The following is a 27,456-nucleotide window of genomic DNA, read 5'->3' on the forward strand; positions in this document are numbered from 1 at the left end:
ATAAATTGATAGGAACGTGGATTTAAGCTATGCATATGTGGGCCCTGGAAACCATAATCCATAACTATATGGTCCACAAATATAAATGTTGAGACACCCCTAGTCAATGGTACACAAATCTCAAGGTTGTTCTTACTCTGGAACTTGCTGGAAAAACTGGCCAAATTTAAACCTACTGAGCGTGCCATCATTTGGATTAATGTTTACTGGTAGTGTACAACCAGGTGGAGTTGGCTATAGTTAACTTATGTTGCATATTTATGAGAAGAGTCTTCTAAGGTGCTTTTATATTTTCCAACCACTGACTTCACATTGTGGATCTTGCACAGCTGGTGGAACCAGGAAGATAAACTTGTCAATTTTTAAGTAACTGACAGCATTTTGCACCCAGTTTTTTTATTGGGTCTTGCTGACTCTGCTGCTGGATCAGGAAACTTACTGTCCTGATGTCAGCCAGTTTACTGCAAGTAGCGTTCCAGATTAACAGTGGTACTTCAATAGTTATGTGACATCTGTGCTGGCCAAGTTGTCATATCCAGTTTGCGTACGTGTGCACGCGTAAAATAGTAGTTCTCAGTGTAGCTGGTTTATAGGATGTTCAGGTATATTGACTGCTGGTAACTGACCATGCAGTGCAGTTAGCACCGATAATCAGGGTGCAATAATAAAACAGTTTCTCATTTAGAGAAGAGTTAAAATATTTCCTAAAGTGACACATTTAATAAAAGAGCATTTTAGCTCATACCTGTGAGGCATGGCAAAGATGTAAACCAATTTGGCCCTTCCATTTTAATTGTTGTCAGGAAAATTTGAGCCAGAATTGGTATTATTTCAGTGAAGAATTCAAAACACTTAATAATCTTTGTGCGAGAACTTGGGGAACATGGAGAACTTTTATGTATGGCTGATCATTGTGCTGTATCTATGACACCACAACTGACCCTGTTTCTCCCTCTAGATCCAGGGACCAAACACATCTGATATTCTACTGTCGGAGTGCTTAGATGCACTTGAACTGTGTCTGGCTATTGAGCCTACTGTGGTCTTTAGATCAACTGGAGTTTATATGTAATTATTTCTTGATGGCATATTTCTAATGAGGAAATGTTTCATCCATCCTGCTAATAGATATGGTTGTCCCATGGTTATAACTGCATAAACTTGCCCTTCATGCCTCTGACTTCAAGTGCATCAATTATTGAAGTACAATAAAATATAATTTTATTTCTTTGCCCTTCTAAGCTATACTGTGATACACTCCACTTTGAGAAAAGCATAGCATTTTCTGTTTTGTCTTTATCTACCTCTCTGCCAACTCCTCAGTTTCACACTGCCTCTAGTGGGAAGTAATTATAATAAATAATACTCATGTTTACATTATACATTTTTATGTCAATATGCCTTATGTGGGCAGATGTGCCCATTTCTGTGCCAGTTATGTCCTACCAACGGCCAAGAGATGAATAGTCAGTTAATCTGCTCTTCGGTGGTGCTGGTTGTAAGGGGATTATGCACATTAATAGTCTAGCTGGTATTGAAAATGGATCAATAATAAATCTATCTTCTGTTGAGTAATGAATGTCAGCTGGGATACCAAGAGAATAGTGGCATGGGATCATTAGAATCCATCTGAACTGTAAAAACAATAAACCTGGCCTTGTGTTCTGAAAGTCGCTGGAGTCCCAGAGGACCATGGGCTGCGCTCTCATTAGACAGCGACGACTGCTGGTGAATTTAACCTGGGTCACCACACCTCAGGCGAGGGGCGAGGCTGAGAAGGTGGGACTTAGTTGGCTGGGCAGCTGGTTTGTGATGCAGAGTAACGCCAACAGCATGGGTTCAATTCTGTATTGGCTGATTCTACATCTTGTCTGACAAGGCTGCGTTCCCTCTGCAGTGCACGGCTATGGGACTTTGTGAAGTCAAACTTCTGCCCTAGAGTTAAGAACGCTGCCAGCTGAGTCAAATGGAAATTAACATCTATTAATGCAGGCACTAGTCAGTTGCCATTTTTTCCATAGAGCATTATATATAATCATGTTTTTCCATTAGTACTTTTTAATACATATTTTCTTTTACCAAATGTAAAGTGGCTGCCTTTTTATGAGCATGGATTTGTATAATTTTGGACCTTTGGGTTTGGGTAATTAATCTGTGACTTTGTAACTCAAAATTTAAAAAAGAGTCCTTCAGGATCAGAAATAATGGAATTTCTAGCTGGCTTCATAATTTGCATTGTCCCATTTTCTTTGTGTTACTGTGTAATTATAAACTTACTGTCTTTTTTGTCTTGTACAGATCCTGTGCTTCAAGTGCCCATGCATCTAACAGAGTAAGTTTTTACTAAGGCTATACATCTGTTTACATCTAATGTAAAAGGCACAGAGCAACATTGTATTAAGGATTAATATGTTGTCTCGTGAATCATTCTACCTTTTTTGAGACTACCACTCCTTCTCAAGTACCTGTAAAGTTTTAGATCCTGCCTCTGTGTATATTTTCCTGAAATGCTTCAGAGGACGGTTGAGAGCCAAACATGTTAGTGTGGGACTGGAGCTTTGTTTGGCCATCTGGCTTCCTTCCCTAACCAACATTAGTGAAACAGTTGGCTTTTGGCAACAATCCAACAACTTCATTTTCACTTTTACTCATAACCAGCTTCTTCCATTTCCATATTTTTAAAAACAGAATTCAAATTCTTTCTTCATTACTTGTATAGTTGTATTGTGATGTGTTATCCTTATTGGCTTCCATTTTACAAAACCCCTCTTTAAAAACCTATCCCTTTGTTTTCTTTTGACCATTTCTATAGTCTTTCATGACTTTTTTGGTTCTCTGCTGACCTACTTTGACCTACACTGTTCCATTGATGTAGTGTCTGCAAGCTACCATATGCTGTAAATCCAAGCCACTGTTGTTGGGTTGCTATTGAACATGATCCCTTCTATAAGCAATGTTGAATTCGCACAAATTATGAGTTTTGTTTTGGTCAGTCAAGTACCCTTGGGAGCCTAACAATATGTTTCAGATTCAGAACCAATCTACTGAGAAATTTGTTTGTAGAATTTGCTTTCCCAGTAAGAGTGCATAGGGTCACTCCCCACAGGGCACTTCATTTACCCAATGCCAGAGATCCTGGGCAAAAGTTTACAGCGTATTCGGGGGTGCTACTACTATAATTGAATAATCTAAACGGACTTCTCAAACTAGCGGTGCAAAGCTCGAGGTTCTCTAGACATGTTTGGCTCAAGTACTGGATTAGTGTCTGCCACAGAAGTTTTTAACTTAATTTCAAACTTCAGAGGAATTATAACAGAGTGTGCAGTATTGTGTGCACACTGCAGGCTGTACAGTGTTACTCCCACATTACTCCATTATAAGACCATAAGACAAAGGAGCAGAAATTAGGCCATTTGGCTCATCGAGTCTGCTCCGCCATTCAATCATGGCTGATAAGTTTCTCAACCCCATTCTCCCGCCTTCTCCCCGCAACCTTTGATCCCCTTACCAGTCAAGAACCTATCTATCTCGGTCTTTAATACACTCAATGACCTGGCCTCCATAGCCTTCTGTGGCAATGAATTCCATAGCTAGGATGCCCTCAGTTCCTTCATCTAGATCATTAATATATAAAGTGAAAAGTTGTGGTCCCAACACTGACCCCTGCGGAACTCCACTAGTCACCAGCCGCCATCCTGAGAAGGACCTCTTTATCCCCACTCTCTGCCTCCTGCCAGACAGCCAATCTTCTATCCATGCTAGTACCTTGCCTCTAATACCATGGGCTCTTATCTTACTGAGCAGCCTCCTGTGCGGTACCTGGTCAAAGTATAGTACATGGCAGGCACAGTTCAGTGTTACTCCCATGTTGCTTCATTATAGTATATGGCAGGATGTACAGTGTTACTCCCACATTACTCCATTATAGTACAAGGCAGGATGTACAGTGTTACTCCCACATTACTCCATTATAGTACTTGGCAGGATGTACAGTGTTACTCTCTTTGTTGCTCCATCATAGCATTGTCTTTACGCTGTGCTACTAGTTCCTATTAAAATTGCTAAATGGGTAGGTATTGGCACCTCTTAACTGCTGTGAGCCCCTCCCCACAAAAGAATAACAATAATAGGTAATTCAGTTGGTTTTCTGTTTGCAACACCAGGATTTTGCTACATGTCGATCTCTGTACTGTGCTGACGAATGGCCCGGCTGAGGCTGGTAGCTCTTCATCCTCTATAATTAGAAATGCTGTTGCCAGTGAGTTGTTTATTTCTTCTTTGCAGACCAGCATTTCTTCCTGATCCCAATGATGGCAGCCTATATACACTGGGAGGCAAAAACAATGAAGGACTGACTGTAAGCTAATGCTCATGTAGTCCCACCTGTTTGACTTAAATGTGTGTCTATTCAAAAACATATTTTCTCTAGTCTGATTGTTAAACACTTCTAAAATCAATAAGCTGTCTACTAATTTTTGTTTTGAATAACATTTGTAAACTTTGTGCCAATCTTAGTAAGTGGTGTTAATGCTGGAAAATTGGACTTTTTCTATTTCAAGCATCTAGTATCAATATCAAGCACTCTTTGGCAGGAATAATGTGGTTACAGTCAGGTCTGATTGGGCTGAATGGCCTCTTTTCATGTTGTAAATTCTGTGTAATTCTCTAATCTGCCTCAACAATGTGCCTTTCCCCATTAGAAGAACAGCTAGTGCTTCATTTTGGAGGTTTAATGTCCCAAAGCCAGCTATCCCTTGGTCTTTCTGAAATTGCAAAGTTGTGACTTTGCAAATTATGGGGCTGGTGGGTCTAGGCCTCATCTTTCCAAATCAGTCTTATTGATTCCAGCCTCGGTTTTGAACTGAAGATTTTATAGAGAGCTGATTTTAGAATGAATGTACTCTACTACTAGGTTTTAGTACCTGTTTTTATATGTGATGCAGCTCCTTTTAGTTCCAATCTTGCCTAATATAAAACTTGTTTTTAGTTTCAATATTTGTGCTAAAACCCATTAGTTCTCTTTTACAGAAACTTCCGTTCACAATTCCTGAATTGGTTCAGGCATCGCCTTGTCGAAGTTCTGATGGTGTACTGTATATGGGTGAGTGAACTACCAATTTCACAATGCACTATTATTTTCAGATTCCAACTATTCTTATCCAAGATAGATGTGTTATAAATGATGTAACTATACTGGGTGTGGAAGAAAAAATTTCAACATGAAATGCTCAATCACTTCTTGTTTTTGCTGGAAGGAGAAACCCCTTGTTGGAAGTAGACAAGTTTTCAAAATATGGCTTAATGTTTGTGATGAGTATAGATCAAGTACACTCCAATCTGATGGCTAAAACTTAAAGTCTCAGTAAAGCACTTAGCCATGTGATCCTGCAGTTAAATACATAGAATCTTGGTCTACCTGTTCTGGTGATTTGCATATGATGAGATTCCATTCTCAGCTAGGATGCCTTGGAAACATTGTTCCACAGCAGGAAGTAGGAGTAAACAAGAAACCGCTCCCCTTCCTAGTAACTTGGGATCAGATCATATGACCCCTACCCCTTGCTTGAGGTGACGGGAGAGATCGGTGAAAGCAAGGTTGGGTAATAAGCAAGAAACTTGGGGGCCAGCATGTCTGACTTCCAGTTGGAGAAATGTTAGAAGTAGATCAGGGTGAGAATTTAATGGTGCTATTATAATCCAGCAGCCATGCTTCTTGCCATGACTGCTGATACTCCATGTGACATGATTATAAATTGATGCACTGTGTCTCCACATTGGTGGTTACCCAGTAGCAATTAGCTCCATGTCTATTCTGTTTGTGCAAGTAACTAGCAAGCCATAGGTTGAGATAAAATGAGAGTAAATCTTTTCCCTCAGATATTGTTGTTTATTGTGGGGTTGGGTGGTAGTAAAATGCTTATCTTATGGATGGAGTGATTGTTAAATCATATGTCTAGAAACAACTTTTGGAGTAACATCTCCAAATCCTAATGAGAATTTGATTTGGTGTGGTTGCTGCCAGTCAGTTAATCAGAGATCTGTCTTTCAAACATTTTTATTCTAGTCAGACTGTTTATAGAAAGCCCTCAGCATTGGCAAAGGTTTAGATAATCACTAATCTTTAAATAGCTGAACATTTGATTAGAACAGATACCACAAGTTCTTTATTCGTGGATTCATTAAAGTGGATCGCAGATCTTGAGATTAAGTTCAAGACTGTGTTCTGTGTGGTATTTTTATAATTGCCACCTGCAACTTAAGTTAGTTTTTGAAAATAGGGGATACAGTGATGTTTTTGTAAGTAACTTTGAAAGGTTAGCTGATGCAAAGTAACTATTCTGTAAATGTTCCTTAAGGGGATGTATTATTTATAGAACAGTACTGTTTCAGTAGAACTGGTTCAGAAGCCTCTGCAATGGCGTTACTTTTAGCTTATTTTATACCTGGAAATACAAGAAAGGGAAGACTTGAATGAAGCTGTGAAGTGGTGTATCTGAAGACTTCTGGTGCACCTCATGAAGAGTAGGTTGGTAATTTCTTAAGTGACATGGGAACAATTTATTGGAAGACAGTTTTATGTCCCCTCAGGAAAGAAACAGGATATCTGGTATGTCGTGGACCCAATGACTGGCGTAAAGCAGCAGACGTTAACAGCTTCTTTTGCGGAAAGCATGTGTCCATCAACGCCTCTCCTGTACCTTGGACGTACAGGTATGTATGTCGCATGTGTGTATACTTCAAATCCAGAATGTAATTAAAAACCTCTGGAGTAGTTTTCCTACGTCTGATAGGTTTGTTGACTTGTTGGGTTTAATCAGTATGGGATAAAATGATGATTGTAGAACTGAATTTAAATATATGCAAAGTTCCAGCTATTACACCCAAGCAAAGGCAAGCAAGAATTACGTCTCTGACAATTTCTGAATGAAAGTATCTACAAAAATTAATTTTCTCCAGTGGGCTATTCACAAAATCATAAAATCCAGTTAGGATACTTTAGATTCAATTCCATATTCTGACATCAGTCACCTGTTTGGTTCATCCAGAGGAAATGGTTTTAGAGTGGAGGTAATTACTTGCAATTCAGATTTTTCTCCTGCTTTTGTTTATAGTTGGGCCTAGGAGAGCAGAATGCGAATTCAAGTTTGATAATCCTGTGGACTAACCTGTTGAAGTTATATTTATGAAACAGGAGCTGTCACATTTACATTCCTATATAGTGAGTGACTTTTATATAGTGACTATTTTTAATTTTAGTTAATGGTAATAGAAGGGTCACAGTCATTTGGGATAAACCCATTAAGAACATGGACACGTGGCTGTAGTAGACTCAAGTGGGGGAGACTGCCGAGCATCAAGAGAATGTTGAATGGATGGATCCCAGGATGAGCTCTGTGTCTGTCATGTGGCTCTTGTTAACTTGGGTGTCAATTTGAGATAAAATTTCAGGTCATTTTTACTGGGATAGTATGTCCTATCAAGTGAAGGATACACCAGTGTCAGTAGAGATGTTTCATTGACTGTACCCATAAACAAACATGTTTATAGGGAAGGGAGGGGGGGAAAGGGAGGAAATGGGGGAATGCCTTTGGTTCCTTATTTCTCCCTCTCTTATTCCTTTTTACTCCTGTAGCTGGTAACTGCCAACAGAGTATATTTTCATATTAGATGATGCTCATTGCTTTTAACTAATTTTCCCCTTTTTAGGGAAATAGGCCATCAGAGTATTGCAGCTGACCTATGGAACTCTGGGAAGAGTTTAGGCATCCCCTGTCAATCCATTTAAAGTATTAATCAATTCGTAAAGATACTTCTTTATAAATGAACACTAGTGTGTGTTGGAGAAGCAACAGGTGAGGACTCCCCAGTTTGCAGTAACTTGAGTGAATTGTAGGCTTGTTTAAGTTTGTTTTGGTGATTCATTTGGGTAACTCTGGCTCTCCCCAGTAGCTCAGGTTCCTGCAGCTGCTGCGTCACATCAAACAGGAAGTTGCCTGGCAAGCCCTGATTTCGCTGATCTGAAAGCACGGTAGAGGTGCTGGTCTCGGCACCCCTAGGTGAGGGGAGGGGGAAATAGGCCAGGAATCCTGATTTCTATCCACTGCTGGACATGGTGATTCCTAGCTGTGATGCGACTGAACAACCTTATGCCTATGGCGGAAGAAGGGACCAAAACTCCCCATCACTGTCAACTTATGAATGCTAGCCACTTAGAGGCAGGTATTGGAGAATGGCTGGGAGCTGGAACAATAATGTGAAACACTGAGGAATTGACGCTTGTCAGAAGGGAAGGAAATCACTGAGAAAGAGTGGATGTGTGGTGTGGGCAGAAGGGGAGAAAGAGTGTGATTTTGAACTTGGGAAATGTGGCTATGTGGAAAAACCCAAATGCAGTGGAACACGTAATTCCATTGTGGCACTAACACTTGTCTAGTTGGATTAAGCCTGTGTCCGTGAAACTTGGCCACAGATCCAGGAAGAATGCAGTTTAATCTCAATACGCATGGAATTCCAGTGACTGTATAAATAACACCCACCTATTTTTTTGTTCCTTTTGTGCCTGGGTCTCGAATAGCTCCTTTGTGCTGACATGCTCTTCTGTTTTCAGAGTACACAATCACCATGTATGACACCAAGAACCGGGAGCTGCGATGGAATGCCACCTACTTCGATTACTCTGCCACCTTACCCGACGAAGGCACTGAATACAGTAAGGATGCTTGGAGCTGAACAGTTTCTGGTTCTGCTGTCTCTGCAGAGGCAGCTACTGGTGCATTTTGAAAGTTTTGCCAGGCAATAGCAGATAAAAAATAACTATACAGCCACGTGGTCACTTCAGCGCTTGTATTGTACCTAAATTGACTATTTTTATTGATAAACACAAGTATCACTCTGCAGTTTGGAAAAGTTATTGTTTGTTTTGGCTTTTAAATTTTTAAGAGTTTGCCCCTTGGATGTGAGTCACACTAGTGAGGCCATACTTATTGCCCATCACTTGCTGCCTTGAGGGCATTGACTCCTCTAGTGGTGAGGATTAGGTGTCGTGTGCAGGCCCAGGCCAGGAAGAGCTAATTAATTTTTCAAGCAACTGAATTCACAATTCATTTGCGCACGTGTATAATGTGTGCTTGTTTATTTAATGAAAAAGAACATTACAACAAATCCTGAAACTCCCTTCCCTGAAGGGCATTAGTAAGCCTTTTGGATATGTTTGTTTTTTAGTAACTACCAGTTTTGAAGGCTATTTTTCAAGCGTTAGCCCATAAATTAGCATTTTTATTTAATTCAGTTTTACAGCTCGCCTTGGAGGGATTAGCACACCCAATCTCTCATTTGCTTGTTCAATGCTGTATTCACTAGGTAGCCAGACCCTGTGTACATTGGAGTGGGCATCATTCTTTCACTACCACTGCTTAAAGAGCTCCTTTTATCCTCAGTGAAGCCCTGTCTGAAATTAATCTTGACTAATCCTGCAGTGTGTAGCAGAGGAGGAGGATGGAAAGTGGGTCAGGGCAAAACAGGATGGGGGACCTTGACATATTTGCATTGTGGAGTGGTTTGGGGGAGTGGGGTGGGAGGTGGGGGTCATGATTCTGAGTAACCATATGTAGTCCAGTCGCTGTTTTACCGCATGTACCCAGCCCTTCAACTCCAGAAGATTGTACATTCCTGATACGCCATTTTTGTGTAGCTCCATTGTCCCCAGTAGTGTCAGTAGTAGAAGCTGAACATTCTGCCACCATGCTTTTAGCGCAGTGAAATGCTTTGTATGTACCAATTCTAACCACCTACTTGCAGAAATGCTCCACTTTGTGTCGAATGGAGATGGCCTGGTGGTGACAGTAGACAGCGAATCAGGTGACATTCTCTGGATTCAGAATTACGCATCACCAGTAGTGGCGATGTACATCTGGCAGCGAGAAGGACTGAGGAAAGTGATGCACACAAATGTTGGTATTGAAACCCTCCGCTACCTCACATTCATGTCGGGAGAGGTGGGCCGCATCACCAAGTGGAAATATCCTTTTCCTAAAGAGGCAGAGACCAAACAAAAGCTGATGTAAGTGCTGTATCACTGTTAAACTAGTGAATTCTGCACAGTAGTATAGAAATGTTCAGTAGCAATATAAACATTTAATCTGAGCAAATTGACTGCATCAACAATCCATTAAGAGGTGAACAATATCTTGGGTGTAAGTTTAAAACACTTTAAATGAATGGCCTCCATAGAACCTTACTGTGATTCTATTTCATCTCCCTGCCGTTCTGCCCCAACCTTTGCATCTGGGCACTTGCCTTCTCTCCACTTCCTGCTGCAACAATGTTGTTGTATTGAACATCTAACAATGGCCTCGTGCTACTGCAGCTTGCAATTAGCTGTTTGGGAATGGAGAGGGTAAAACATGCTTCCAGCGAGGTAAAGGGAAATACTTCCCTTTCATTTCAAGGTAACATGCTGCTTCTGTGAAGCACTCTGCCCAGAGGCCTGCAGACAACTGAACAATTAACTAAACAGCGCAAAGCAGATTTGGATGTTGAGCAGCATTAGCTGTGTTTGGAAGCCCCATGTTATCTGATTATATGTATGACTTTGTATTGAATGTTTGCCTGAGTGAATGTAGCAATGTGTTTGAATGAACCAGATGCAAGTTATAATTCAGCATAAAATCTGGCATCAAAAGTCGTCAGGTCTCTGTGATCAGTAACTAATGTCACCCGAGAAGCTGCTTTAAATGTTAATTTGGTTCATGTACTTGACGAGAAAATTACCATACTATGGGAGAGGCTGTTTTAAAGAACTGGCATAGGCACAATGGACCGAGTGACCGCTTCATGTGTTGTATGAATTGATGTTAAAAATCCTGTGGCATTACTTGCAAAAGAGCAGAGAACTCTCATGATGTGCTGGCCAACATTCCTCCCTCAAAAACCAGAACCAAAAAAAAAGCGATTTAACCAGTCATTGATGGTGACAGGACATTGTTGGGAAAGGACAACTAACAATAGACCCTACATTCCATAAAGCAATTCATTAAGTCATACAAACACAAGCATTTTTATTTTATTGGTTTAACAATTGGAGGTTCTACATTAGGCATTCATGAGGCGTTCAACAAGAAGTTGAATAAGCACATGAGGGACAGAGGAATAGAGGAATATAAAAGCAGGGATGTTCTGCTGAGGCTTTATAAGGCTCTGGTCAGACCACATTTAGAATATTGTGAGCAATTTTGGGCCCCGTATCTCAGGAAGGATGTGCTGGCCTTGGAGATGGTCCAGAGGAGGTTAACGAGAACGATCCCAGGAATGAAAGGCTTAACATATGAGGAACATTAGAGGACTCTGGGTCTATACTCGATGGAGTTTAGAAGGATGAGGGGGGGATCTGATTGAAGCTTACAGAATACTGAGAGGCGTGAATAGAGTGGACGTGGGGAAGATGTTTCCATTAGCAGGAGAGACTAGGACCCAAGGGCACAGCCTCAGAGTAAAGGGAAGACCTTTTAGAACAGAGATGAGGAGAAACTTCTTTAGCCAGAGAGTGGTGAATCTATGGAATTCATTGCCACAGAAGGCTGTGGAGGCCAGGTCATTGAGTGTATTTAAGACCGAGGTAGATAGGTTCTTGATTGGCAAGGGGATCAAAGGTTATGGGGAGAAGGCGGGAGAATGGGGTTGAGAAACTTATCAGCCATGATTGAATGGTGGAGCAGACTCGATGGGCCAATTGGCCTAATTTCTGCTCCTATGTTTTATGGTCTTATATACTGATGGGGTTAGATGAAGAGAGGGTGGGTGATGCTCATATGGACCATAAACACTGGCATGGATCTGTTGGGCTAAATGATCTGTTTCTCTGCTGTAAATACTCTGTTGGACCAGTGAGCTATTATAATCAGACGGGTCAGGGATGAGTACCCCACAGTTCCCTTTGGGTTTCATAACACTAATGTAGCCAAATTGAATGACCAGTCAGCTGTGATGTTGAGCTCCTCCTTGTAGCTGATTAGATCATTGGCAGATCTGTGTGAACAGGTTGCTTGCCTTTCCTGACAGCTATGATATGGTTTATAGATACTTTAACAATTAAAAATAACAGAATTTCATAATGTATTCCTTCACTGTATGCACCCTTTTCTAAACACTGCAAGACAGGCTTGTGATCACTTGCTCAAGTCCCTTTAGTCTTTAACTTCACATCTGATTCTTCATTCTTAGGCCAACTCTGTATGTGGGAAAATACTCGACCAGCTTGTATGCCTCATCATCACTGGTCCATGAAGGAGTGGCTGTTGTGGTAGGTATTGGAGTTTTATCCAGTTGCAAATTTGTGCATCAAACTGTGTCCCTTTTATTTTAAAATAAAAGCTTTCATTATTCATCTATAACTTTATTAAAACAAAGAACCAGTGTTTGTTAGTATATTGTAAGCATCAGCTCCTGTAGTTGTCTTCCTCTCCAATTTCTTTCCTCTTTGGTAAGAAACAATTTGGACTGGACTCTTATCTTGATCAAATGGCATTCTTCACCTAGTGTCTGAACAATGAACAGCAGCAAAATATTGGGCCATCAAGGAGGGATTGCGACTGAGCCCAATCCACCCAGTGCCCCGTGCCTGAGATTTCTGCCTATAAATTCAGCGATGTGGAGATCCTGGCTGATTTGTTTTCCTGCATTACCAGCCCAGAGTTGCTGGAGAAAGCTACACTGTGCCTGTTGGTGCTTTGGCTGGGATCAGCTAACTCGACAGAGATTGCGAATTTAACCAACAGCCAACCCTGAATGCTTACTGTTTTAACCCACTGAGCCAGCCTTTAATTTACTTACTTTTATTTGAAAAAGAAACACTTTTTTGGGAATGTCATATAAATTTTGATTCCAGTTTGCCTATTTTTAAACTAGGATGTTGTGCCATTTTCGGGTGAAAGGAGCAGAGATTGTTTGTGCTGACACAGAACATCTCGTTGCACAATTCTTGCATTCATCTTGGTTTTAACAGTGTGGTCAGTTCATCTCTATCCTCAATTCACCCTGCTGCTTAATAACTCTTAACTCCAACTTTCAATGTGAAATCTATATATTTTGTAAAAAAAAATAAATTTCTTTGATTCCAAGAGGTGGAACTTGAAAAAATAAAATTTTTTCATTGTTTAGGGATTCAAGAGAGTACAGATGGTTTTATAGATAATCCTGTTTCTATTTCTTATGTTCTTATACTTACGCTGTATTCCAGCAACTATCTTTAATACTGTTTTTGTGTTCACAGCCAAGAGGAAGTGCATTCCCATTACTTGAGGGTCCCAAAACAGAGCGTATTACAATCACAGACCGTGGGGAGTGTGATACTACACCCAGTATTGATGTTAAGTTCACACCGGGAGTCACAAACACAATTGATTACTTGAGGAATCAGTGGTTTCTGATAGGTAAGAGTAGTTACATGGTGTTGAAGTGCCCCCTGGTGGACAGAATGAGGCAGGACTATCAAAATCATTTGATAAAGCTCAAGGCCTGGCCCCTTTTCTCCCAGGAATGGAAGCATTATCAGGGGCTCTGTGGGAATCTAGGTGTTAGCTTGGTTTCCCAGGAATGTCAGTATTTGCAAGGGCTCTCTAGGAATGTATTTGGTGGATGGAGTGGAGAGCAGTTTATCAGCTCAGAATTTTCTGTGGCTAATATGACTAAAATCGCTGAATGAATTGGAGGGAAAGCAAATAAGGCCAGGAACATGCAACCATGCAGTCACCAAAATCTCTATTCTAGGCTGTGTGGGCAACCAATGTGCCCTTTAAGATGTGCACGATTGCATCACTCAGCAATCTTAAAAGGACTGCACAGGGTGATCAATAAGTGCAAAACAAGGAAAAAAATAAGGAAAACATTGACTTAAATGAATAAATACAAGAGAAAAACATGCACTTCAACTGTTATCTTCAATAGGACCAGGAAGTTTTGAGAAATATAATTTTCTTCACACGGAGTTAAACATTAATGTCACTCACATTAATGTCTTTTTGTTGTGAAGAGCGTGTAGTTGGTCACTGTGGGTGACTGCGATGCAGATCTTCTAGCTCAGGTTTGCCTCATCTTTGGGAGCTGGGTCTATATCCATGTTGAAGGGGTGAAAGATTCTTTGTTCGAAGCTGATATAAACTGAATTGCATTGGTCCAGCGCGTACTATACTGTCCTTAATTTGGCACTGATTGTCAGTGGCGTTTGGAAAAAAAACAATTTGGAGAGTAAAATAATTATGGTGGTGAAGATGTAGTTCAGGAGATGTATCCCGTTTATAACTTGTCCTGATGATTTGGGAGCTCTGGAGAAAACAAAGTAAAAGATAGGGGGAAAAGTTCTTGCCTCCCTCACATTAACATGTAAATTAATTGACCACAAAACAAAAAAAAAAAAAATAAAAACAAAAAAACTGCAGATGCTGGAAATTCAAAACAAAAACAGAATTACCTGGAAAAACTCAGCAGGTCTGGCAGCATCGGCGGAGAAGAAAAGAGTTGACGTTCCGAGTCCTCGTCACCCTTCGACAGAACTTGAGTTCGAGTCCAAGAAAGAGTTGAAATATAAGCTGGTTTAAGCTTATAAGCTTGGGGGCGGGGGGGGGGGGAAGAGAGAGAGAGAGAGAGAAGAGAGAAGAGAGAGAGAGAGAGAGAGAGAGAAGTGAGGGGGTTGGTGTGGTTGTAGGGACAAACAAGCAGTGATAGAAGCAGATCATCAAAAGATGTCACAAACAACAAAACAATGTGGTTACAGTGAAGCATTTTTCAGTCCACACTTTATGCATCCCCCACTTCCAGCATTCCCTTCTGTCTGAGAGAGAGAGAGAACAGCTCAATGATGAAGCAAAAGGAATTAAATTGCTGACATTATTTGAAATTGAATTTCTTCTTCAAAGGCTGTTCATTACATTTTATTGTGCTAGCCAATGAAGCCAAGTGTTGTGTTACAGATCTAATAGAAGCCAACAAACTTACTAGATTTGGCCATGATTTAGTGTACTGGATTACTGTAAAACAGAGTTCCCACCATTCCTGAGATCCTGTAAAATTTTATGATTTTGGTATGGGAAGTGATTGGCTTGTCATATATTCCAATATATGACTGAAGTTGTGAATAGTTTTCTACTTATCATTAGTGGGATGTAACTTGTAACATGGATCTAGGCATATTCATATTTTCTCCAGTACCTTAGTCACTTCAGGACTGCCAGCACATTGAACATCTTCCCTGATTTTGCTACCTGAATGCATTTCATGTCTGTTATTTGCTGCTTCAGCTGTGTTGAGCTGTGGATTTATTTTCAGGTCACCATGAAATGCCCCTAGCAGCCCACACCAAGATCCTTAGCGGCTTTCCTGAGAATGTACAGAAAATTCCGGACGATGTAATTACTACTAGCCCACAGAATGAGATATTTGAAGATGTATGTATGTCTAAATTGTTTCTCACACACTTACATAGTGTGACCTGAAAACCGTGCTTAAATGATTCAGAAGAAAACTAGAAAGAGAAGGTGGTCATTCAGTCCTTTAAAACTGTTACACCATTCAGTTAGATTACAGAATCTCACAGTGCAGAAGAAGCCCTTCGGCCCATCGAGTCTGCACCGACACGTGAGAAACACCTGACCTACCTACCTAATCCCATTTACCAGCATTTGGTTGATCTGTGCCTGAACGCCTGCATCATTAACCAACCTTTGTTTGTTAGCTTGCCCAACAAAAATCCATCTCAGTCTTGAAAATTTTACTTGTTCCACAGCTATTTGGGGGAAAGTTCCAGATTTTCACCACTGTTTCTGTGTGGGAGAAAATTTCTCTCCTAGATAGCCTGGTTTAAATTATAATGTCTCCTTGTTCTCCATTCGTGCACTAGGGGGAATAGTTTATCTGTGTATCTGTCCTATTGAATCTATTTCATCATAATCAACCCTCAACCTTTCAAAATCGAGGGAATACAAACAAATTTCTGCAACTAGTCTTCACAATTTAACCCTCTTAAGCCCCACTATCATTTTCGTGATTCTGCACTGTATCCCCACTGTTAGCGAAAGGTGGGAGGAAAGGGTGGAAAATACCCCCTCAAAATCAGCAAGGTTCCTATTCCCAAAACTGAACTCACTGCTTCAGATAGGGCCTGACGAAGGCTTTGTGCAATGTGGCCCCATGTGAAAAGGTGTTGGATTGGCAAAACTCTCAGGGAATTTATAGGGGAAATTACTGAATGTTGTGCAACTGTCTTGCTGAGTAACTTTGGTACAAAAATGACTTTAACATGTATGTTGTTGTAACTTCCGTGGAGCAGTAAAGTGTAAGTAACACTTTCTATGTTATTGAGCCATCCATGGGAATACCTGCTCCTCATTGGATGTCAACGCACATGCACTTTCCAGGAGGCCCGGGGAATAACGATTAGGAATAGGAACCTTGCTGATTTTGTGGGGATATTTTCCACCCTTTCCATCCATCCATCACTAGTTAAGGAACCCCGATCATGCCCACTGTGCTACGCCAGCTTGGAACAGGAGCAACTGCTGGTAAAACCATTAGCCAATGGGACCTAATTGGCTCTGAATGACAAGATACCAACTTTACCAGCCTTCAGGTGAAGGGAGGAAACTCTGGGTGTGACTCTATTCTATAATACCAGTGACTTTGCGTCGCTAAATGATAAATATTAATATTCCAAACTAATGTAATGTTGGATATGTGTTTCTGAAATCACCATTATGTACATTGACCTTTTTAACATTTCTTTCAGCATTTCCCAGACATTGATGAAGTTGCAGAGGATTTTGATATTCTTAATGACCTCAAAGAAAAGTATAGCAAATCGCAACCCAAGCTTGAAACTCCCGTGGATTCTGTATTGAAAGACATGGCCACAATTGTCTTTAGTACCTTTCTGCTGGCAGGGTGGGTGGCCTTTGTCATCACTTATCCTAAGGTAATGCCCATCAAAGTCTCAAGTGAACTAAAATAATGGATACAAAAACAAAAATAGCTGGAAAAACTCAGCAGGTCTGACAGCATCTGCGGAGAGGAATACAGTTAACGTTTCAAGTCCATATGACTCAGTTCTGATGAAGAGTCATATGGACTCGAAACGTTAACTGTGCTTCTCTCCGCAGATGCTGTCAGACCTGCTGAGTTTTTCCAGCTATTTTTGTTTTTGTTTCAGATTTCCAGCATCTGCAGTATTTTGCTTTTAAAATAATGGATGATTGGATGGCAGTGTTTTGGGATGGGTGGGTGTATGGTGTAGAGTTCAAATGTGGTAACATCCTTTAGTGACCTGGTCTCTGTTTATTGTTTTAACATAGTCTTTCATCCTACAGTTTGCTGATCTGTTCACCTAGCAGTGTCTTTAATGGGGCAGAACATCCCAGGGCACTTCATAGAAGTGATTATCAGACAAAATTGACACCGAGCCATAAAAGGCTACATTAGGGAAGAAAACTAAAAGGTGGTTCAGAGATCTTAAGGAATGTCTTAAAGGAACAGAGAAAGATGGAGAGTTTTTTTTAGAGGGAATTTCAGAACTTAGGGCCTTAGCAGCTGAAGGCTGTTATTTGCTGGTACTGGTTGCTCTTTGCGGGACTCTTATCCCAGGGTTGTTCAGAGTGAGAGTTTGGGTGTTGAATGTCTGTAAGCTAGCTAACTATCAACAACATAGCTGAGCTTGATCCAAACCTTGTGCGGTACCATTTATGGATGTTTTCCATTGAGCGATTTGGAATAAATACGCTGGCAGATTTCTACTGCCCTCCTTGGTCCTGAAGTCCAAATGTAATGTACTCATTGCTGAACCAGCTGACTCAGCAAAGAGCAGGAATCGAACCTGACTTCTTGCTGTTCAGTATGATTTAGTACCATACCAGATGATGCATTATCTGCTAAACCATTGGGGTGCTTGTTCAAGTCACCATGTCACTGAGATACTTCATGCTGGTATATTTTTCAATATAACAGACCTCATACGACTGACCCTGTCAGTATAATTCATTGATAGCAATGCTGAATGGACTCTGGAATTTTGCATGACTGTAATAAGGTGGCCACATTTGAATATCTGGCACAGAGCATCAACTTTTCCTTCCAGGTCAGATGACCTTTCATCAGTTCTAATGACGGGTCGTTTTGATTTGAAACGTTAACTGGGTTTCCCTCCACAGATGCTACCTGAACTGACCTGAGTGTTTTCGCCATTTCTTGTTTTTATTTCATACTTCCAGGATCTACAGTATTTTGCTTTGTATCAGTTTTCCTCCTTTTCCTGTAGTTGATGGGATCCATGGGTGGATTGTTTGTGAAAGTCCTCTTGCTCAGTGTTTTAATGGGTTACGTTTGATTTTGTTGTGAAATACATGAGCAGAGTTCTGCTGAATGTGGGATTTGTATTTCATGGAAACAATGTGAATAAGCATGTTTAGAAGTCAGGAATCCTACTCCTACACCTGCGCCTGTTTGATCCCTGAATGCAGTTGGTGACCTGGATTGCCACTGTCTTGGTAATCAGAGGTTATTGTCCCCCCCCCAAAAAAAAAATGACCAAACTCATCTCTAACAGGTCAGAGAAGCACATTACTCCCAATGTGCTGCTCTGCTGTCCTGTAACAGGCTGTTCTTGGCACCATGCCCTGATTTCTCCTCTTCTTCCTGAGAGCGAATCTTGCTCATTTGACATTTTCCTGATGAGATGGGTGAGATTGGAAACTCTTAAAGACATCCCAGACCAGAGCATGTATACCGACATTCATTAGCATTTTGGTCAATTCCACTCTGTCCATCTGGCAGCTTTAATGCAGCCCCTTCAATTTGCCAATCAGTATTGGAATTGCTAGAAGTAAATCCCTACAAGAAAGGGGAATTTGGTGGCTGTAAATGGTTTGGGAATTTGGGCTTCCTTTTGAGTTACACTTTATTGGTCCCTCATGTATTAGAAATCGTACACTAGGCTGTCCTCTAATGGTCAGTTGTGGTAAAGGAAGGAAATGAACGTTCAGGCAGTTTTTAGTATTAAAATCTAAAGTACATCTCATTTCTGTTTTGACTCTGAGCTTCTTATTGGAAACAGTTTTCATAAGTAATAAAGCAAGACTACATTATTAAGAATATTTAAGCTGCAAAATTGCCTTCATGGACAATGAAAACTTAAATGTGGATTTGTCTACAGCATGTTAATTTTAGAAATGAATGCCACTTGTTCTTTTGTGAGGTAAGGGAGGAGTTTGTGGTTAAATGAGGATCAGTGGGTGATATGGGAGGGAATGGACTGGATGGGCAGAATGACCTTTTCTCATTCCTGGCTTAAACTTTTTTATGTGAGAAAGGATAAAAGTTTAAGATCAATTGCATTAAATAATTCTTAAGTTTACTCAAGGTCAAATCCTATCATTACTTTACGAACAGAAAATATCTTAAATGTTGCAACTCGTGGAATGTAGTTGTAAAGTTCCCTTGGAATCAGCTCTAGTTATAAATCTTACTATGGAAATCAAGAATCTGATATCCATCCTCTTAAAAAAAAATGGTGGGGAAAGCTGTGAAACTCCAGGTGGAGGGATTGAGGGAATAGCATAGATGCATTTAAGGAGAATCTGGATAAGTGCATGAGGGAAGGAGGAGTAGACGGGATATCTTGTTAGAGTGAGTTGAAGTAAGGCGGATGGGAACATCAACTTCGACCCGGACCTGTTGGGCTGAATGGTCTGCTTTTTGTGTTAAGTGCAAAGTGATATAATTCTATGCAAAGTAAAGTTAAGCATCTGGCTGTGAAAAAGGAGATGCTGTCATAATGTAGATTGTAGAAGTAAGTCGAGGCGAGGTTCACTGGTTGGAATCTATGGTGCATTCTGCCAAAGGGCAGTGCAATTTTGGCAATGGGTTATTTTTAAAAACAAACTCAATTTGTACAATGCAATTGCTACAAAAGTTATCAAAATAGATTTTCTTTTTCTAGACTGTGCAGCAGCAGCAACAGTTACAACACCAACAGTTTCAGAAGCACTTGGAGGAAAGGCTGGAGCTAATGCAGAAACGGCAGCTCATTTTCCGCCCCCCTCTCTTGGGTCCAGAATCAGACTTCCTGGAGTCAACCAGATTGCGAACAGAAAGTTCAAGCACCAACACGCCAAGTGCATCTCCGCGAGCCTCTAACCATTCACTGTACTCCAATCATTCCATCTCTGAGTTCGGCAGCTCAGCCACAGAACAAGAGGACGGAGGTAAAGCTTGGTTGAATAACGGGAGCCCATGGAATTTTAATTCGGTGAGAAGGGGAGGCAACAATGTCAGGAAGAGAGAAGAAAGGGAGAAAATAGAGAAGGGTTGTCCTGTTTTACTGTTGGTAATGATTAAAATAGCATCATCCAGCTTGCCCCACTTCAGTTGCACACCCTGCAGTATTTGGCATGTAGAAGATAATGTTTAGACTCTGAGCATTGCTGAAAAAAAAAGAGACATGCTGTTGAAGCTTTCGTCTTGCGATTCTGTGCAGATGAGTGCAATAATACCAAACAACAATTTATACTGCATGAGAAGAGGGTGCTGATTGGTTAGCAAGTGGACTCTGATTGGCAGAGGCATTACCATGGAGAATGCACCAGATAACAGTTAACTGTCAAGCTTTTGTTTAAATTCAGACCAGACAAGGCAACTCTAGTCAAGGCATTGCATTGGGGAATGGCAAGATGAAAAGCTTCGACCGCATGTCTCGTTTTTCTTCGGCAATTCTCCAGTTCTGTATTACCAAGTGACTACTAATTCAGATCTCGTTTCCTCCATGAGTGACGAGTGCCCAGCAAACCAGTGGTTTGCAAAGGAAGAGAAGCAAATAGCCCCATACTTAAAAAGTTTAGATGCGCAATTCAGATTTCATTAGAACTGTTGGGATATATGCTGATCACCCCCAATACTAGCAATATCTTAACTGAGTAGTCAGCCCATAGTGTCCCACTTCTGGTCAGGAAAATTAAACTGAACCAGTGCAGGTAAACATGTCAGTCTCGCATGTCTCCTAGAGATCTGTTCCAGGGTCATTGGTAAAGACCTGGCCTTATTCAGAGAAATTTGTTCACCATCTTGCATCATGTTTCAGAGTGGAAACAACAGCTTTATCTTATTGCCTTTGTTCCTCAGATGACGATTCTGATATCGTGAGAATTGGAAAAATTTTGTTTAACCCAAAAGACGTCCTGGGACATGGTGCTGAAGGGACTATTGTGTTCAAGTAAGTTTGATTTATTTTCAGAAAATATTACAGTAGCAAAACCAGCTATCTTCTTTAAATGACTTTGATGCAGATTACATTTTAAGCTCTAACTTTTGTTAACTTTACTAACTCAAGAGGCAAGTTTGATGATCGATACGTTGCAGTGAAGAGGATTTTGCCAGAATGCTTCAGCTTTGCAGACCGTGAGGTCCAGCTGCTCCGTGAATCTGACGAGCACCCAAATGTAATCCGTTATTTCTGCACGGAGAAGGACCGACAGTTCCAGTATATAGCCACTGAGCTCTGTGCAGCCACTCTGCAGGAGGTGAGATCTCCAGGAATACCTTGAAACAATACAACTACTGCCTGTGGACAACAAAAAGACAATCTGATCTGTCCCAGGCCTCAACTCCTCTTTCGTGCCAGCTCATCATAGCCCTCAACTCCCTGATATTTCAAAAATCTTATCTACCTCCTCTTTAAATACTTTGTGATCTAGCCTCCACAACTCTCTGCGATAGAGAATTCCAGACATTCACTACCCTTTGAGAGAAGAAATTCCTTCACATTTCAGTTTTAAATGAGATATGTCTTCAAAGGGAAAGGAAAACATTTTTTTAAAGTTAAAGAGGAGCTGAGAGCAATGCTGGGGAAAGCTGCAGTAGGTTACAGGGTGGTAGAGATCAGTGAGAAAGGAGCGCAGTCAAAGGATTAGGGAGGCAGGAATGATGTTACATGTTTGTTTATCTGACCCATTCAGTTTAGTTAGTGAAAGAAAGTTCTGCGAATCCCAAGGTTTGCTTTAAATGCTTTGATTTGTTTGTCTGTTTGTTGGTCATTTTCTTGTGCCAGAAATAACAACCTTCTCTTTCTCAGTATGTTGAACAAAAAGACTTTGACCGCCATGGCCTGGAACCTATTCCTCTACTTCAGCAAACCACATCTGGCCTGGCCTACTTACACTCGCTGAATATTGGTAAGCAGCACTCCATTCAGCAATTTAAATGATCTCCAATACACACAACAGTGTGCAACCGCAATCTTGCTGTTTTATATTGCCGCAGCAATTCTTGCCATCATATTTATTTGAGGCTGTCTTATGTTTATGGCTTATAGTTCTGTAATTGCTCCTACAAGCAAAACATTTTCTCTACATCCACCTTAACAAATCCCTTCATTATTTTAAAGATCTCTATTCAGTCAATCCTGTCTTCTCTTTATTGAGAGAAAAGAGCTCCAACTAGTTCAGTCTTTCCAGATAGCTAGAACTTTCTCAGTCCTGATATCACCCTTGTAAATCTTTTTGAACCCCTGTGCTTCTTATAACCCTTTTGTAATGTAGAGATAAAACTTTGCGCAATATTCCAAGTGTGGTTTAACCAATGATTATTTTCTTCCAAAGATACCAATGTTTGCTCCTATAATAGAAGTTGGTGACTCTTTCTTGGGTACAGCTCTAGGTCACATAGAAGATGTTTGAAATTTGGTCATGGTCAGTGACAGGAACCTTGTCTGTATCTGGGCTTTCTCTATTCCTACCCACCCAATCTGAAATGAGCTGACTCAGCAGAGACCAGAGATCAAACTTGGGGAAGTTCTGGTGTGAAAGATTCAGACCATGCACTGCATTAACCCAATCATTCACTGCAGGAGCAGAACTTGGGTCCTTCAGTAATGGGATTGTTGAAGTGTTGAGTCAACACTGTTGCCTAACTGTCCCACAAGTTAACAGTTAACGATACGATGTCAAGTATTAAAGATGTTAATTATAAGTGGATGCAGCAGTCCAGTAATTATGACTGGATGAGCAACCCAAGCAAAAGTCAAGAGTTCACATGCTGCTGTGGCAAGCAATGAAACTGTATTCAACAACTAGTATTCTGTGGGACAAAGACCAGTTGGACAACTGTAGTTTGATGTGACTGACTTCATAGAGCAGCAAAGAGTCAACCATGGGAACTCTCATCTAGGCTAGGCCAGACCAGGCAAAGGCAACAGCTTCCTTTCCCTGAATGATATTGATGAACCAATTGGGTTTTCACAGCAATCTGACAGCTTCATGGTTGCTTTTACTGATGCTAATTTTTATTTTCAATTTCTAGATTTTTAACTTGAATTAAATTCTCAAAGTGCCATGGTGGGATTTGTAAAGTTCTCTGGATTGTTTGTCCTATAACATAACCACTACATTACTGTATCCTTCCACAACTTGACTCTACAATGTCCTTCTGAAGGGTTAGTGCAGTTGCAGTGTTTCACTGCACCTTCTAATCCTCATTATTTAGCTTTAGGTTGTCATTTGTTTCTAAAGTGCCTAAACTCTCATTAGTTCACAGAGACTTGAAACCACACAACATATTAATCTCAATGCCCAATGCCCATGGGAGAGTGAAAGCCATGATCTCTGACTTTGGTCTCTGCAAGAAACTGGCAGTGGGCAGACACAGCTTCAGTCGCAGGTCTGGGGTGCCTGGCACAGAAGGTTGGATTGCACCAGAGGTACTGAATGAGGATTGCAAGGCAAATCCGGTGAGTTAACGTTTGGGGTTGGTACTGTGCCAACAGTTAGTAACTAATTTAAGATAGGTGTCTGATAACTTCCAGTTCCCACAGTCTGGGGAGGAAAGAATTTCACCCATTTGGAGCATAGAACAAGAGTAGTCCAAATTGGTGTCTCCTGTGGAAAAACTACAAGTTGAGAAACAAAATGTCATCAACTCCAGGACATTTCAATTCTTGTATTGTGCATGAATTGGAAGTTTTTTTACACCCCTGGTCAGTGAGATGTGATGGCTATATCTCCAATCATGTGGTTGTCATTGGTTATCTTTACAAGTGGAGACCACAAGATTGATTCAGATGGGGACAGGGCATTGAACCTGTTTGACCTTGTTCTTCCAGAATACCAGCTCTGCTGTTTCTCTCTAAGAATTGAGCTGCTTTTTTTTCCCCCCCAGAGAGTTCAGACCATCCAGTTGTAGTGTTCCAGTGCTGGCGGGATATTGATCATGAATACTGATCTATGGCTAATTGATCCTTGATGGTACAGCCAGTTAGTCAGACTGTCTGTCTCTGTCCCTCACTGGAAATAGAATTTGACTCCTGGGCCTTGAATATCGAGAGAAACACTGACGAGTCTCAGAAGGCAATACGATGGAAGTCTGGTGTGTCTGAGAAAATTTAGGGTGGTTTGTTTAAACACTGCAGATTCCACCTCAGTTCCTACATTGTGAATACATTTACAACTTTAGGCAGACTCCAGCCTTCCCTCCCTCAGCAGCTGTACTGCAGGCTGAAGTGATTTGTAGTGCTCAGGACCCACTCACAAAACTGTGTTCTTGATCATACAGTGCAGCTTGGCTGCTTTCTACACCGGTCAGAGACTGGATAATCACAAGTCATTACAAGACAATTTCTGATCAAAAGATTGGTGATGTGCTAAACCATATGAGTGCTTTAAGTCTGCTGATTCAGCAGAGCAGTTTGATTCGGAGAGCTGATGAGGGAAATGGAAATGCTGCATAGATGCAATGGCATGTGGCTTTCTGAGGGTGGTGCTGTTGAGACGATGCAGAGGGAGTTTACTATGCAGCTATCCTGTGCCCTCCCCCGCCCCCAGAACTGGGAGTGCTCAGTGCTCACGCTTGGCAGCAGGTGCAAGAGTGTTCCACTCACTCCAGTGACATTGTCCATCCTCTGAACTCAAGTCACTAACAGAAATTAGCTTAAAAATGCACAGCAAATCTGCCAGTGCCTGGAGAAAAAAGGTTACTGTTAGAATTTATACAAAGGGTTAGTACCCAAAATTAACCCTTTTTTCCATTCTTCAGGTACTGACTTGCTGTGTATTTTCAGCATTTTCTGCTTTTATTTCAGATTTTCAGCATTTGCAGTTTTTAAAATCTTTTTAAAAGAAGTATTTCAACTCAATGACTATCTGTTTTCCACCAATATTGCGTACAACCCAGTGATATCGAATCTGTGTGAAACCCTGGTGCAAGTTATGGTATTATCTAGGAAACTGTTTGCAGCTTGGAAGAAAATTAACCTTATCCTTTTCTGTTCAACTTCAGTGTTTCTAAATTCTCCAAACATGATACTATAGACCTGTTTTCCTCTAAAGAGGAACTGAATCTGCTTCATTATCCAGAATACAAATAAATGTTTGTTTGTCCCCAGACATGTGCGGTGGATATTTTCTCTGCTGGCTGTTTGTTCTATTATGTAATCTCAGAAGGCAGCCACCCTTTTGGAAAGGCCTTACAGCGACAAGCTAATATTTTACTGGGCGTCTGTAACCTTCAACATTTAAAGTCTGACGTACATGGTAAGTGCTGCTTGCTGAATGCCACGAGTGTACATGGTAAGTGCGACTGAATGCCAGGAGTCAAAATAATTTCTATTTCGAGGGCTGTTCTTGAGATTTTCCCGAGGGCCTTTTTGGTTTTCAAGGGCCCCTTTTTGATTCTCACTAACCCCCTTTAATAGGTAATGCAGTCCCCTTCGGTATTTTTGTTCACATATTGGACCCGCACAGAAGCAGAATTAGAAGAATTCATCAATTTCCTTAATAATCATCATCCCTCCATTAAACTTAAATCCACAACAACACCAGGAAAGTATTAATTTCCCAGACAGCTCATTATTTAACTTGGCACAAGGCACCAGGCATGAATCAGCAAGAAAAGGATTTTTTTTTAAATAACTGACCCATACTTCTCACACATCACTCTAAACACACCTTCTGTGGACCGGTGAGGTCACAGCTAATACATTTTCATTGCACAAAACTGGAAGGTTTTGACCAGGCAGTTACTACCTTTTATTTGTACTGCATCTCTGATCTAAATCTCAGATTTAAATTTAACAAGTGATCTAGCATCCATTGCAGTCTGTGGAAGAGAGAAGAACTTCTCCTCTCACCCCGTTTGTTGCTCCCCCCACACCATGTCCTTTGCAGCCCACTTCCTGCCTGGCTCAGCAGCCTCTCTCATAACCTCAGCCTCAGCCTGAGCACCACCATCCCTCTGTTCGCTACCCTGCTTCTCTTCTCTCACTGGAGAGAAACAACCTATGATTGAGGAGCAGCTCCTAACAGATTGAGTCACTTCCACTTATGGGGGTGACTTTTCTCTGGTCGCCCACGTGACTGAATTTTCCAGGGATTTTCGGGGGGCTTTTGAGGGTGAACTCGCCTCTGCCTCTGTGTATTTTCAATGTTGCTGAGTGCATTAGTGATCTGATGAAGCTACTTAGGTGAGAAGCATTTGTTTGGAAGATCCAAAGCTTTGATTTGCTTTGTGTAAAGTTAACTTGAATAATTTAAACTGGAAGCCTTGCCATCATGGTCTTAAAAATTAATCAATGATTAGTGATGTTCTACATTGCAGCTTCATTGCACCACTCCATGAGGTTATTGAATGCTTTGTGCATGTGATTTTACAAATCTCTAAGCAGAGATCATGCACTTCCCTCTTGGGGTAAGAGGGTAAATCAGACAAAAGACATCATGAGCCAAGGTATTAGATATGGGCTAATGTCAAACTGAGAAAGCAGCTGATCATCTCAACTTAATTTTTGATGCTCCCTTGCATCTCGTCTTGCTGCCCACCTTGTGTACTGAATCTTGTGCCTATCTACAGCAAAAGAGACCAATTAGTTTTATCTTTCATTTAATTTTGAAAAACTCTTCACTGTGCTTTCCGCCTGTCATCATTATCTATTGCACCCTTTCTTGGAAGGGCTGCCATGTCGTGAAAAAATATTTAGCACCCCTTTCTCTATTGTAGGCCTATTCAATTACTGTAAAAGTGATATCAAAATTTAATTGCTCTGATAGTTTGTGACAGAACAATCGATGCACATAATGAGCAGGTTCAACTCCATCTCTGATCCATTCAAGTTAATACATGATTGCCACTTAACCTGTATTCCAATACAGTAAATTATTGGTACTGACCTGTGTGTTTTAATCACCTCTATTTTTTCCAAATTTGTTTAAATAAGCAATATTGACAGAAGAAGTTGATCTGTAAAGTAAAATAGAAGGGAGGGATGAGGAATGGAGCCAACATCATAACCAGAATTATAAATATATGGTAGTCACTAATAAATCCGATAGGAAATTCAGGAGAAACTTTTCTACCCAGAGAGTGGTGAGAGTGTGGAACTCTTTACACTAAGTAGTTGGGCTGAATAGTATACACGTCTTTAAGAGGAAGCTAAACAAA

At 40.8% G+C, this 27,456-nt stretch overlaps 1 protein-coding gene and 1 long non-coding RNA gene across 7 annotated transcripts in view; one reads left to right on the top strand and one right to left on the bottom strand.

The window, feature by feature from the left end:
* The window catches only part of LOC121293892 (serine/threonine-protein kinase/endoribonuclease IRE1-like), an 81,893-nt gene that overhangs the window by 43,214 nt on the left and 11,223 nt on the right, over positions 1-27,456 (top strand). For 2 of the 3 annotated variants that reach the window (XR_005946632.1, XM_041217336.1), the window contains exons 3-18: positions 2,299-2,332; positions 4,285-4,357; positions 5,029-5,101; positions 6,589-6,711; positions 8,609-8,710; positions 9,799-10,060; positions 12,220-12,298; positions 13,268-13,427; positions 15,319-15,437; positions 16,775-16,960; positions 19,976-20,240; positions 21,154-21,244; positions 21,362-21,551; positions 22,103-22,202; positions 23,556-23,755; positions 25,406-25,553. Coding sequence is in view for 2 of the 3 variants with exons in the window: in XM_041217336.1 (XP_041073270.1) it covers positions 2,299-2,332; positions 4,285-4,357; positions 5,029-5,101; positions 6,589-6,711; positions 8,609-8,710; positions 9,799-10,060; positions 12,220-12,298; positions 13,268-13,427; positions 15,319-15,437; positions 16,775-16,960; positions 19,976-20,240; positions 21,154-21,244; positions 21,362-21,551; positions 22,103-22,202; positions 23,556-23,755; positions 25,406-25,553 (2,205 nt within the window). In the remaining variant the exon portion in view is untranslated. Of the gene's footprint in view, positions 1-2,298; positions 2,333-4,284; positions 4,358-5,028; positions 5,102-6,588; positions 6,712-7,123; positions 7,220-8,608; positions 8,711-9,798; positions 10,061-12,219; positions 12,299-13,267; positions 13,428-15,318; positions 15,438-16,774; positions 16,961-19,975; positions 20,241-21,153; positions 21,245-21,361; positions 21,552-22,102; positions 22,203-23,555; positions 23,756-25,405; positions 25,554-27,456 lie in introns of those variants that run through there. The other variant, XM_041217337.1, reaches the window with a different exon arrangement.
* LOC121293893 overlaps positions 1-27,456 on the bottom strand; it is a 53,297-nt gene that overhangs the window by 9,581 nt on the left and 16,260 nt on the right. For 2 of the 4 annotated variants that reach the window (XR_005946636.1, XR_005946635.1), the window contains exons 2-4: positions 27,186-27,255; positions 14,004-14,318; positions 9,793-10,029 (exon numbers count right to left, since the gene is read on the bottom strand). This is a non-coding gene — a long non-coding RNA (uncharacterized LOC121293893). Of the gene's footprint in view, positions 1-8,537; positions 10,030-14,003; positions 14,319-27,185; positions 27,256-27,456 lie in introns of all 4 variants that reach the window. The other 2 variants (XR_005946633.1, XR_005946634.1) reach the window with 1 other exon arrangement.

This window comes from Carcharodon carcharias, chromosome 22 (genome assembly GCF_017639515.1).
Source record: "Carcharodon carcharias isolate sCarCar2 chromosome 22, sCarCar2.pri, whole genome shotgun sequence".
NCBI classification, from domain to species: domain Eukaryota; kingdom Metazoa; phylum Chordata; class Chondrichthyes; order Lamniformes; family Lamnidae; genus Carcharodon; species Carcharodon carcharias.